The following is a 13,512-nucleotide window of genomic DNA, read 5'->3' as shown; positions in this document are numbered from 1 at the left end:
ATAGTTTTTGAGCTTTTTTGAAAAGCTGCTACTACTGATTTTTTATTCTGAAAAGCCAACACTAAATTTTAGAAGATGTGTTTAGCTTCCTGAACTCAAAAAACTACAAAAAGCTGAGAAAACTAACTTTTCAGCTTTCTATATAAACTTAGCTTTTCTAAGCTTCTGACTTTCCAGAAGCTGCACAAGAAGTTTGCTGTTTGTTTGAACTTCTAATTTTTAACATTGAGAAGCGGCCAGACTCCAAAAGTCTCATCGTTTTTTTCTTTCGATAGTTCGCCGCAGGACCGCCCCTGCTAGGGCTCCCCAAATTATGTTTCGTTCCTATAACATGTATATTTGCCTTTGTTTTGATTAACTATAGTCTAGTTTTATGGCTCTTGAGAGCAGCCGGCAATATTGTTTCGATTCCAATTGCGTTCGTTTTCATCTCCTAATCGGTACCCTTGCCGTGTTCTTGCAGTTACAAATTAGGCGGCCAGGCAGCATTCGTGCATGGTAATTCGGCAATTGGCAGCTTCGCATCAGGCCACCAGTCCATCGGGGAATTATTAGGTTTATCTCACTCTGATTCATCGATAAGGAGAATTATTAGGTTTAGCTTATTGATGATCCGTCCCTCAGGTTCATGTCATGGATGCGTCCATTGGTTTAGTTTATTGTGTCCACCGATGAGTTCTTTTCATCCAAGGTTATCCATTAATTTTGTTCTTTTCATCTTTTGTGTAGATGTGTGTAAGTTCATCTTTTATGTATCTATAAGTCATATTCTTTCACAAATCAGGTTAGAAAATATGATTTGGCTATAAAAACGTAAAAAACAAAGATTAGAGGATCTAACTCAATTTCTAAAGGAGCTATTGAGAGGTTTATAAAAGAACCGCATCGTTTTATTTTTTTTCGCACTGAAATTTAGGCCTCCATTTAGTATTTTGCATAGACCCCTCAATTTCGTGGGATGGTCCTATTTGTCGCCAGCCGGAGCTTAAAAATTATGCTGAAAACTTTTGTGCAACAAAAAGGTCAAATTCACGTACAGATATAAAAAAGTGATCCCCTTTATTCCAACTTTCAAAATGTAGCACATTAGGTAAATTCAGCCATCAACTTGGAGGTTCAGTTTGGCATCTGCTGGAGCATGAACTCATTAACACCCTATCTTTCACGATGATGGAGAAACATAAGGAGCGATACCGAATGCTCTTTCCGTCCCAAATTGCATGTCATTTTGTAACTTTTAGGTTCATAGCTTTAGCAGCTATACATCTAAATATATACTATGTCTAGATATACAGTAAACATTATGAATCTAAAAATATCGAAATAACTTATAATTTGGGACGGGGAGAGCACAACATTAGAAAAAATATGAGTAATGTGCAATCACGAACAAACAACTAGCATCATTAGAAAATAAATTCACCCTTATTTTAAATCCTAGTTATTACTTACTTCAGTATATTTTGTAGAATATGCAGGAGAGCTGCGTATTATTCTATTAAGAAGGAGCTTACTCCAGTATATAAATTATAAAGTAAATATATTTGTAATTTGAGATATCTTTATGCATTGATGAAAAAAATTAGCATGACGCTGCCATCCACGACCACGACTCCACGAGTGCCCGAGCCCGAGAGCTTCGCTGCCGGTTCGCTGTTGCATCCACCCGCTTTTTGAATTTTTTTTTTCTCCCGTTCACCTCTCTCTCGTGGCCTTCCTTTCCCCTTTCCTGGCGTCGACGACTGGGCGAGCGGCGCCGCCTCTCGCTGTCTCGCAAGGTCTTCGCCGGGCCCTTCTCCGGCGACGAGCATCCGCCAGGTATGCCCGCCCCTTCCCTCACCTCGTGCTGTGCGGAACCGAGCAACAAAACCCCAATGTACACCCCTGACGTCCTGAGTTCTCCCCTGACGCGAACCCCCTGCAGCGAACTGGGTGTTCGGTGTTCCTCCCCTCCCTTACCGCCACAGCCAGAGCCGCGCCTTCTCCGTCCGTGCTCAACGGCTCTCCCTTCTCTCCTCCGACGATTCGTGCCCGTAGAACTCTGGTGGATGGTGATAGACGGCCGGCGACGAGGTGGTCCTCCTCCTCCTGCTCCTCATTCCTCTCTCGGATTGAGGCATGGTGGTGGCTGGGTTAGGGTTTCCGGTTCGGGATCGTCGGGGGAGGGCTCCATGGCCGGCGGGCTTAGAGGAGCGTCTGGCGGCGGTGGCGGATCGAGGTTGTGGCGGTACACTATCTCTTTTACTACGAGTTTTATCGCGCATGTTCGCTCCACCTAAAATTTAGAGCGTGCTCCGCCGCTGTGTCAGGGGATCAGGTCCACTAGAAATTCACGGGAATTAACAGTGTCGTGATACTCTCCTGGTTGTTATTAGTTGTTCTCGTTAGCTGCTGGCTGGACCTGGACATGTTCAGTCTTATTGACAACTGTTCCGTTGCCTTTTGGTCCCCATATCACGATGCTGTTTGCTTGCTTGCATGGGGTGTTCTTAAGGTAGAAAATTCATTGTGTTAGTGTTAAGCCTTTTTACATGTTTCCTCTTGCTGCGTTTTTGGAGAAAATTACTGGCAGTACTTTATTCAATTGAGCAAAGTGGCTTTTCCTGTCTACGAGTGCTTGGTATAATGTGGTGTCTCCCTTGTTTCAATTTGGAATGAGGGGAATGGACCTCTTACTGGAAATAGCCTTTGTCCTTGCTTATAACCTTTATTTGCTTACTTGTAGAACCTGTTGCTTCTTAAGGACATTTGGTGTACTTTAGGTCATCATTTTCGTTCTCTTGTGCCAGAGCTATTAAATTTTTTCACTTCATAGCTGATTAAATGGCATCTTAAATACACTCAGTTCTGCAGAGCGTATCATACAAATGTACCATGATTCTGTACTGATTTGCATTGCGAGACTTTTCATTCGATGACAGGCCTATTTTGTAGTGGTAGTAGGTACCCATGATTCATTTTTAAGCCCCCATCTCCTCTTTAAAATTAAAGGTGCATTGTTGGTCCCGTTGTTGTGCTGCTGATATATTTAATATTTAGAGATAGCTAGTGAATGGTGTTAACTTTGATAGAAGTAACATCTTAGAGAGGGAGGCATGTAATCCAAACTTGTCATAACTAGTAGATAAAACATTTTACTTGTTTTTCCTACTGCTTGTCAACTTTACATGCTTTATTCATCATTGAGGTGATTTTCCCTCTTCTGAATTAGTTTGATACTAATGTGTGTGTGGGTGTGTGTGGGTGTGTGGGGGTTGGGGTTGCTTCTGCAGTAATATCAGACATATTTGGATATTTTCCTGTATCCATTGATTCTATCTGCAGTAACACCAGGTGATCTTCATCGTGTTCTATGTCTATTTGGTGGTTTCTAATGCATTTCCCTTTTCATTAAATGCAGCCTGAGTTTGTTTACACTATGGAGGAATCACGAAAAAGAGATGTTTCTACTGCAAATGCTAAAAATATAAGCTCACATCTTGGTATGTCCTCCTATGTACTGTCAGTACCCGATCATCTCAGGAACTTGTTCCTTATTTATGCTCTGATTGGAAACTACTTAGGGCTCATTTTCATCATACTTGCCTCGTCCTACCTTCAGAAAGTAATTGATGATACTTGATCTGTATCTGCAATGTGTTGCTATGGGTTGATTGAAGTTTTTTCTAATTAATTATTTGACCTGACATATGCTTGTTATATGTTGGCAGATGAAGACTTTGGAAATGATTTTCTTTCATCTTGGAAGCTACCAAAATCAGGAAAAAACACAATTGACTTCAGTGTTGACTCAATTCCAAAGAGTAGCAAGAAATTCAACTTTGACAACCTGTGAGTTAATCTTTTGAAAGGCTTGACCCATCAACATTTAATGCATTCAACTGCTGGTTGTTCATGATGTCTCTAACAAATTATTTCTTTAACCAGGGATGATTTCGGACTTGATGGAGCCTTTGACAAATTACCATCTTTTAAAATGGGCATGTCTGATCTGGATTTCTCTAGTCCTCTTAAGAAAAAGGTGAAGCACAGCAGTTCAAATGGTGATGATCTTTCTGAAGGGAAAAAGGAAACTGAAAAGGACATTTTCTCCTTCTCCTTTGATTTCAATGAGTAAGTTCAACTGACTGGCCTGTGAAGACTGAAAGGTGCTTATGATAAATGATATAGAAATAAAGCTATTAGTTGTTCTGTTTCTGGTTTTGTTTGCTTTCAGGCTGGGAAAGTTTAGTCTTGATGCTAAGCTAGGAATTAAGGAAAAGACTATGAGTAAAGGTACCGGTAAAGTTGACCCTGTCTCTTTAGAGGGTAACAAGGATACACAAAGAGGCCTTTTGGCCAAGGGCACTGCTATTCTTGAAGATAACAATAGTAAGGACAAACAAACACAGGATGTTTGTGCATCAAGACCTTATCCGGCAAATCATGAGATTGTAAAGAACGCCAGTCGACTGGCTTCAAATGTTAATGCTGCCGCTTCATCTGACAAGATCCAAGAACATACCAGTGCCAATCCTGCAACAATGGAACAAACTAAAGTAGACTCTGTGCGCAGTGGCAATCATGGAGAGCATCCTAAAGAGATATACCCAACAAAAGAAGCTGTTAACATAGCTTCCCAGAATTTCTCATGCAGTGCTCTATCCGGTGAAGATCCAACACAAGTGCTACCAGATCCTATGAACAGTAAAGATGCTCCTATAGCGGACTTTGGTAAAGCTCAAGTATCAAGGGAGAGTAATGACAATGAGCAGTCGATTGGTTCACAATCCAGGGACACTAACATTATTAATCTCAATGTCTCAAGAAGACCGGTGGGTCAATTTGATTCCCGGAATGAGGTTGTGGAGGAAAGTGTGTCTCTTAATGAAGGAAGTCAAGGTAACCAAAGTTTTAGTGATGTTCCTAAGAAGTTTTTAAAGAAGACATCATGTGGGACAACGAATACTGAGGAAGGGACTTCAGGGCATAAGAGTCTCTCTTCTTCGACGCGGAGGTCTGTCTTTGCCGCAAGTTTCTTCATTCACAAAATAAAACCCTCATAAGTCATCCACTGTACTTTATCTTAAATCAGATAGTAATGTTACAGACTAAACGGACAGTCTGCCATTCTGATTCTGCTTCTGGTGCGCCATGCTTCTATTCATATTTCATTCTGATGTCGTGGCAGTGAATCTAATATAGAGAACTGTGACACAGTGGTTCTATTTACACGTCTTTGCCACAAGTTTCTTCATTCACAAAATAAAACCCTCATAAGTCATCCACTGTACTTTATCTTAAATCAGATAGTAATGTTACAGACTAAACGGACAGTCTGCCATTCTGATTCTGCTTCTGGTGCGCCATGCTTCTATTCATAATTCATTCTGATGTCGTAACAGTGAATCTAATATAGAGAACTGTGACACAATGGTTCTATTTACACGTTTGTTACTTTCCTGAAATAACTTACATTATATGCAGGGGAACCAGAAATGTTGAACCTGCACTGGCAAATGAGAGAGGAAGCTTTTCTCTTTTATACAAGTCTGAGAATATGAAAGTAAGCAGGGTCGAACTAACTTCAGAAACAGCCTTAAATCAATTATCTGGTGCAAGTAAAGTGATAAAAAAGATGACTACGCATCCTACAGATTTGAAAAGGTGGTAGACAGATGGGCAGATTAGCATATATTCATGAATGATGAATCTTACTAGCGTATGGAATAATGAATGTTGTTTTGAATACACAGGGAACACAAGCAAGCTAATGCAGGACCTGACAAATCTAAAACTGCATTCTCAAAAACATACAGCAAGCCAGCATCACATGGGCTATTGACCACCTCCATTAATGCCAAAGGTGACAGAAATGTCAAATCAGGGTACGAAACTATCATCCTTCATCTTGCACATTATGAATGTGCCATATTTGAAATTGGTTCTGCAGGTATTTTTTTGGGCATGCACAGTGTTCCCCATTTTCTCTTTGGTGTCTTTTTTGCACATGTTGTCTATGTGTCATGGTTGACATAATTCAATTATTTTCAGTATCTTAATTACGTCTGCTACTAGCTTGCCTGATGTTAACCTGAATGAAGCTTGTAGAAAAAGCTGCTATGCTATCTGGCTTACTCTTTAGAACTATTTTTCATTAGCAACAGTGCAAATCTGACCTATCTGTGCTATCTTCCATACTTTCAGTTCAGTGTTTTGTCCCTTCTGGTGGTAATCGCCTAATATTGAACTGTATGAAGATCGCTGTAAAGTTTCAATTTTATTGGTCTTGTTTTTCTAATTGATTTCTATTAGAGTTGATGAGGACCTTCATAATTTATTGGAAATATTATAATTTTGCATTCATGGAAAGGGTCTGACCATTTTTTAAACTGTCTAGTGCATTTGTCTATAAAAGGATGTTGCAGAGGTGGAATGGTTCATTAAGTAGAATGGATCACATCGACTTTGCTTGTTTTGTAGTTTCCATGATGGCCATTTGTTGCAATATTTTTTTTTCAACCATCCATGTCATTGAGTGGCTAGAGAGTGTCGGATTTAGTGACCGGCAGTCCACCTAGGGGGTACCCAGATGGTTGATTTGTAGGCAGAGAGGATCGCAAGACCATGAACTTGATGGTAACGCAAGGCACAAAACACAGAGATTTATACAGGTTTGGGCTACTAGTGTAGCGTAATACCCTACATCCTGTTTGGAGGATTGTATTGCGCCCTGCACTCGGGTGTTTAGGGTTCGTATGGTGGGATTGGATGTCCTCTAAGTGGTACCCCTACCTCCCCTTATATACTCCGAGGGGTAGGGTTACGTGGCAAGTCCCCTGGTCAGTTACTATAGATGGGATCTAGTCGGATTACAACACGTGGGGAGCCCTAGCCGGACTCTATCTTCTGCCTTCTTCATCAAGTTGGGCCGGCTCATTAGTGGTCGGCTGGGCCCTCCATGAGGGTACCCAGGTATCTATAACCGTCAGAGAGTATCCTTATATGATATCTGTTGCTAATTCTCAGCACTGCTTCCGGCTGCTTTTGCACACAAATTTGTAAAATCGCGTACCAGTTTGCACAGGTAGAATTAATAGGTTGATTGCTGGAGATAGAGTCTGTTGATCATTATATGGAAAATTACTCCATAGGCAACAACTGTACCACTGATTGATGTACTCTTTTTACTGTGCTACCTGATAAAATTACATCATTTGACCGTTCACACAATCTGTCTTTATGTATTGCTAATTGTGGCCGATTATAACATATTTTCAACCATATCCATGTAATTCTGTGAATGTATTTACTTCTGCAGCTAAACTACCTTTTTAGTGTAATTATGGCATTCTTGAATTCTTGTCAGATTTGATCCCATGCTAATATATATGTACATTTTTTTTAGCCTTGAGGCTCCTAGCTCAGGGAATTCATCTCTGCTGAATGCTCGAATGAGCACAGCACATGGCAGTGGTCATAAAATTGTTGCAAATCATGTGCTTCTAAAAAGCAGCAACGCTTCTGATTCATTGCAAGTCGCTCCCTCCAAAGATAATAAAATATCAATAATTTCTCAAATGACAGGAGCAAGGTATAATATCCTTATGCTCCGGTTATCCTTTGCCTTCTGAAATTACATGAGTGGCATGCTGGCAGCTAAAAATAATCTATCTGAATGCAGAATTGCAAAATTAGGAATCAGAAGTCCAAAGTCTGACAGGGTTCTAGAGAAGGAATCGGTTCAACTGAGTGGGACCAAGGGTTCCCCTGTAACAACATCCAAAATCCTTAAGTCCGTTCCTGAAGGAAAACCTGCATTGCCTAGCCCAGCCATAATGCAAAAGGTTCCTGAGGCATGTTCTCTTCCTGTCGAGTATTACATTTCCTTAGAAAGGGGTTCCCATTTCTACTCTAAAACTTGTTTTCTACTTGGGTTATCCTCATTGTCTTCTGCTGAGGTTTGTTTTCCATTTTACCTAGAAGCTTAGTTTATAATCAGAAGCAAAGGTACCCTGCTGAGTAAACTGCTTTCAGAAATATACGAAATTGTGTCTGGGCAGCCGTTATTTGGTGCCTTTCTCGACCTTAATTGCAATGCCTTGCGGACGTCTCTCTCCATGGGTTGAGCTTTATATAATTGGATTTTTTAGCTATATTTGTTGAATCAATATTATATTGTACTTGCTGATTTCATATTAAAGTTTGCTAGAGGTTATTCACTCTGTATGTCAGAATCTAAAAAAATACCTGGAGGAATTACTTAAATTCCTAGAATGACATGATAAAGGATCATATCCATCTATTTGTGAACTCTTATAGCTCATTCTTGAGACCATAACTCATAACTGAAGAGATGAACCATGCAACAACAGGGAATTGTATAAGGACTTATCTTCTCAAATATCAGGTTTCTAGTTTGTCCTGTAAATGCATTTTATGGGGTTTGAATAAAAACCTACTGTGATGTATTTATTATTGTAGAGACTAATTATGTTTCTTGTGGTGTTAAGTAAAAATTATGTACCATGTTTGAATTTATCAGTACATTGCTACATCTAGAGTAATAGTTTTTTTGTTGTCTATCTTAAACTTAAACTGAAAGTTAAATATGATATCAACTAATTCACTATTATAAGCAGACTGCAGAACCAATTTGCGGTTATAGGTAGCAAATCTTTATTCGGTAATAAAATACTGAAGCTATTTGGAAAAAATAGTATTGTGATGTATCCCTATTTTATAAAAAATAGAAAATAAAATAATTATCTGTGTTAATTTAGTTGCAATTTTCTTCATGCTGTTAACTTCACTTGCAGGAATCAGTTCTAGATCCAAAAGCTCCTACAGTTCTCAAATGCATCATGAGGTCTCCAGCTGTAAGGTTATTAGTTGGACCACATTTGAGAAACTTAATACTACCTCTGTTCTCAAATATATGACGACGTTTAGGACAAGCAAGCTAATTCATTTTTGAAGTAAGTAGCTTGTCCTAAACGTGGTGCATTTAAGAACGGAGGGAGTATCTTTTATTACTATATAATGTCTTTCTATTGGAAGTAACAACTTTGCAAATGATCATGCAGAAAATCACCTCAAACTGTTCCAGAGTTGGGAAATGGAATGGTAAGTGTCATGAAAGTTCTGATGATTCTCAAGTCATTGTGGTGCATAGTCAAAATATTTGAAACAATCATAACTTACATGAATGGAACCTTGAATGAAAAAAATCAATAGATTTGTCAAGAAATAGCATAAAGGACATATATTTCATTTCATTTAAAAATATATTACTACAGCGACCATTTGCCAATTCTCACTTATAGATTGTGAGAAGACAAAAGTTGGCTCACATTTTGAACTGGAGTCAGTATTATGCTAATCACCATCTCGGCATCTCCTTATTAATTTCACTTGTTAGATTCTGGGAAGTGGAACTCCAAAAGCTCATATGGATAATGCGATCTCTTCATGTATGCCATCTGGGATGGGAGACATTTCAGATCTAGAGTTGCCTATGCTGTTAGAAAATGATGGCAACTTAGAAAAAGCTGAGACTTGCAGAAAGGAGCTTGAAGATGTGAGTAAATCTGTCAAATGCTTTACCATAAAAGAATTGTCCGATGTTTTATTATCTTTATGAGGAATGCTATAACTTGAGTGCAAATTGCTTTACTGCATGAAACTACCCGTAGAGGTTCTCTTAGTGCTTTATTAAGTGTACACAAAAAAGAAGGTTGTCTTGGAGTTTGAGCAGTGGCTTACCCACCTTTATAATTGATATAGCCTGAGAACTTTCATTTTTGGACTAATTAGCTTGTCCTAAACGTCATATATTTTAAGAACTGAGGGAGTATGTTTTGTTCTCCTAATATTGCCTCCTTTCTTTAACCTAAACTGTTTGCTTTAGCATGATGATGATATTCCTGAGCTAGTATGCTGATGGATCTAGATTAACAAAGTTTCACTTAATACCTTCTGTTTGCAGATATGCATTTTATTGAAAAGGAAACATGCAGAAGCTAAAGAGCTAGCAGTTAAGGCTATCGTTAACAACAATACGATGCTGATGTTAAACCACCCAATGTTTGAGGAGAAGATATCCTAATTGAATGTTTTTTTTACACCTTCAATTTTACATTTATGGATACTAAACTTGTTATGCCTTCACCACATGAACATTCGCTCGATTCAGAAATTTGCGAATGACCTGAGATCCAAAAAGTACTTATTTGAGGAAGTTGGCACCATTAACGCCGTAAGTTAACAAAGCCTCTTTCAATTTATGCTATTATCTTAAGCTGAAGTTCTTTGTAAGTGAAGATAGAGGAAGCTGAGGTAGTGGTGCCTATAATTTTCTGTGGCCGAAATTACTCTTCAATTTTCATTAGTGGTCTTAGCCTCCACGTAGTCAGCCCCATCACCAGTTTTTCCATGTTTGCAGCCACATCAGCACACTACCAGCCAGTATGTAGTCCATGCATGGCACCCTCTTTCTCCTCCATCACCTCTTTCTCCCGGTAATTTTGTACCTTTTACCTCTCCTATGTCCTTGCTGCCCCCAACCTGCCATGGGCTCTCCAGTTGCCACCTGCAGCCATTGGTGACCACATTCTGCACTTTTTTTTTCTTGAACTACGCAGGAGAGCTGCGTGTCTTTCATTAAGGTAGAAGAGAAACAGTACAACGATCCTGAAAACACTCAGGTCGAATATAGAAAACCACACACACCCACTAAAAATACAAAGTTACAGACTTGCCACAGCCTAGTAACAAAACACGACTCAGGGATTCATAGGGCCTAAGCCACCAGTAAAAATTCACATAGTGCTCTCAGTGGTATACTGGTATGTTTAGTTCATACAAGAAACTAGAACTTCACCTAGTGCTCATCCTTCTATCACAGTGCCTTTTTAAATAAGTCTTTTCAACCATAAGGATCACACTGCCACCCTTGTTTTGTGCCATTTTCCCACTTGGATGCCCTATTTTTCTTATTTATATATATAGGGATGTGTCATATATTAGTTTCTGGCCAATCTTGAAACAGAAAACCTTTAGTTTCAGATCTTCTATATATATGGCTTCTAGGTTCCAATCTATCATGACCTCTGAGGCTATCTAATTCTAGGTTTCTCCAAATATGAAATAAAATTTGTCATTGATGTTAGTCTTTCTTGTTTTACTGTTGGAGGTTCATAAAGAGGATGTCCTATTCCACATTAAGAAATGGTGCAGGAATATGATGCAAATGTGTGGGGCTATAAAATTTAAACATTTCATTTGGTATTGAAAACTGCAACCTAGCTTGTACCATCCTTTTCTTTCTAAAAGTATTTTGAAAAAACCTATTTTCCTAGAATAATTCCTCAAAAATATGAAAGAACTGTTGGCATCTTCCAGAAAGCACTTATTTCTATCCACTTTTTAGTTTTACAGAGAGCACTTATTGTTGCGATTCTTGTTAAGCTGCTATTTGATCATACCAGTCCCATTTTTTTTTGTGATCGAGTGTAATGAAGGCTAAATATTTGATGTTTTAGCACCCTATGAGTATTCTCAAGGCTTGTTTCATTCGTATTCTTTTAGTTTAGCATATCAGGATTTGGTTCAGAAAAACTTAGGTTATTTGATGAAATGTGGGTTCCAAAATAAAATTGAGATCATGCACCTGATGTATGCTTATTTACCCATATTGCACAATATTTTGATGTGTGCCTTGCATGCAGCCTTATCAGATTGCTTTCTCTTCTAGTTTAGGCTGGAAAGAGCTAATACTGATTGACTGGACAGCCATGTAATTTTAGGACCTGTATTTATGAACTTCTTGTCGATCAATTATCAATATTGCCTTTGCACAGACCTCTTATGTGCCACTTCTACAGCAATAAAGCTATCATCATTGCTGATTAGTAATGGCCTATATTCGTAAAGGAGACCAAAAGTGGGTTATTTGTCTCTGTATGTATACAACACTGCCAGTTGCACCAATACACACACTCAGTGCTTTTGGCTGAAGCTCCAAAAAGTGACTCTAGGTTTTGATAAATTTGATGCATGCATCACCGTGAGGAATCATACCTTTTGACCAATGATTATGGTTGCTGTGTTACAGTTTTCTTTATCCTGATGTTACATTAGTTGTTTTGGTAACTTGGTGCTTCTGCGCTTGGCAGCATTGATGCGGGACAAGTGCGGGGAAAAAAATGCCTCGCCCTGGTGGAGTTCGGATAATGTAAGTGCAACGAAACAGCTCAGGATCCAGTGTAAATGCAATCTTGAACCTAAAAAAACTGCCTTCCTCGTGCATTTTGTTAGATGGCTGGCTTCAGTACACATGTCCATCCACACAGTATAGCAATTTTTTGAGTGTCTATATCTTCTTGTAACCTGATAATTCTGGTTGTGGACTCAATGACTAGATGAGCACCATGTCAATCTCTAGTTCCATCTATGCTAATTGGAGTTGGCGTGAGAACATTCACATTAGATTGATTAGATTGATGCTAGGGAGATGTTGCAAGAAGAATGAGGATAGAGCAATTGTGGTGGATGACTAGGCTGCCCTTTCCACCCTAAACCTGATGTACAGAGTTAAAAGCTAGTAATTTTTGTTGCCTCTACCTTTTGGTATGTTAGTGTTAAAAGCTGGTAAATTTGTGGTCTTCCTTTTAGTTAGCTACTATGCTGGTTATCTAGTTGCAGCACACTCGGTAGCACTGACATTTTCAGATGGCTAAGAATTAAGAACGTAAGACATAGTGGGTTGGTGTTTCTTTCTCATTGTTTGCTTTCCGAGCATGCACGCTTGATCAATGTTAGTTAAACTGTAGCTTGAGCAGCCGGACCTCAGATCGTCCCATTGTGAATAGGCATGCCTCTACTAAGTTCTTGCTATTGTTCTCTATGTTGAAGTTTTTTTTTTTGCTTTAAATTCTTCAAATCCAATTATTGCGCTTGTGCTGCACATTTATGAACTTTGTTTGCTTTGTTTAAATCGATGATATAACAAAAAAGAGATTGTGCTTTACATCCTTATGATCCGGTCACTCAGCTAGTAGTGTAGGACCGGGAGTACATGAAGTTGGTGCTGCGGAGTAATCCATTAGTGAACTGTTTCTGAGTTACAGCTGGACACTTGACAAACACTACTGCTAACAAATAGAATAAACAGGATAAGGCCATTGTAATGGTCCGCTAAAGCTTTTTCATAACCTTACACTAATGTTAATGTGGGTTTGACACTCGTGGTGGGAAGCCATGTCGAGCTGCAATCCCTCTTGTGCCGGTCCCCTCGACCAAGTGCTGTCTACGAAATGCCCATGGCTCCCACCCTCAATCTGAACCCTACCCAATTTGGCTTACCATCGGTAAGGGTGAGTGGCCTATTGCGGCAAAGCTGATGTGTTTGGTTTGTGTAGTGAAATCTGCTAAGTAGATCGCTTGAACCTCTCCGTCGCTGAGGTTGCAGGCGAACTAGAATGCAGGGTCTATTCCGTAATTTCTCTCGTCTTTCTGCAAAACTTGGAGAAC

General features: G+C 39.3%; 1 protein-coding gene across 3 annotated transcripts; it reads left to right on the top strand.

Moving 5' to 3' along the window:
* Positions 1-1,651: 1,651 nt before the first annotated feature.
* LOC101754225 (uncharacterized protein At4g18490) lies at positions 1,652-12,602 on the top strand. Of its 3 annotated transcripts, none has more exons than XM_004969936.3 (15): positions 1,652-1,818; positions 3,401-3,482; positions 3,711-3,831; positions 3,928-4,113; positions 4,217-4,996; positions 5,467-5,646; positions 5,736-5,867; positions 7,388-7,573; positions 7,664-7,826; positions 8,799-8,863; positions 9,066-9,105; positions 9,401-9,559; positions 9,968-10,078; positions 10,160-10,237; positions 12,156-12,602. In XM_004969936.3, exons 2-15 carry the CDS (start codon positions 3,419-3,421, stop codon positions 12,159-12,161), a joined length of 2,271 nt encoding a protein of 756 aa, XP_004969993.2. In that variant the 5' UTR covers positions 1,652-1,818; positions 3,401-3,418; the 3' UTR covers positions 12,162-12,602. The 3 variants fall into 3 exon arrangements, with proteins under 3 accessions (XP_004969993.2, XP_004969992.1, XP_012701968.1); XM_004969935.2 differs by having other exon boundaries at positions 1,653-1,818; positions 7,664-7,835; XM_012846514.2 differs by lacking the exon at positions 1,652-1,818 and adding an exon at positions 1,933-2,218 and having other exon boundaries at positions 7,664-7,835.
* The last annotated feature ends 910 nt before the right edge of the window (positions 12,603-13,512 follow it).

The sequence above is a fragment of the Setaria italica genome, chromosome V (assembly GCF_000263155.2).
Source record: "Setaria italica strain Yugu1 chromosome V, Setaria_italica_v2.0, whole genome shotgun sequence".
NCBI classification, from domain to species: Eukaryota; Viridiplantae; Streptophyta; class Magnoliopsida; order Poales; family Poaceae; genus Setaria; species Setaria italica.
Note: the sequence above shows the minus strand (reverse complement) of the source record. Positions and strands in the feature narration are given on the sequence as shown.

Excerpts from the sequence above, each read along its gene's own strand:
- LOC101754225 (XM_004969935.2), top strand. The coding sequence starts at position 3,419 with ATGGAGGAATCACGAAAAAGAGATGTTTCTACTGCAAATGCTAAAAAT. Across the intron at positions 4,997-5,466 it reads CTCTCTTCTTCGACGCGGAG|GGGAACCAGAAATGTTGAAC; the intron begins GTCTGTCTTTGC and ends CATTATATGCAG. Across the intron at positions 5,647-5,735 it reads CATCCTACAGATTTGAAAAG|GGAACACAAGCAAGCTAATG; the intron begins GTGGTAGACAGA and ends TTGAATACACAG.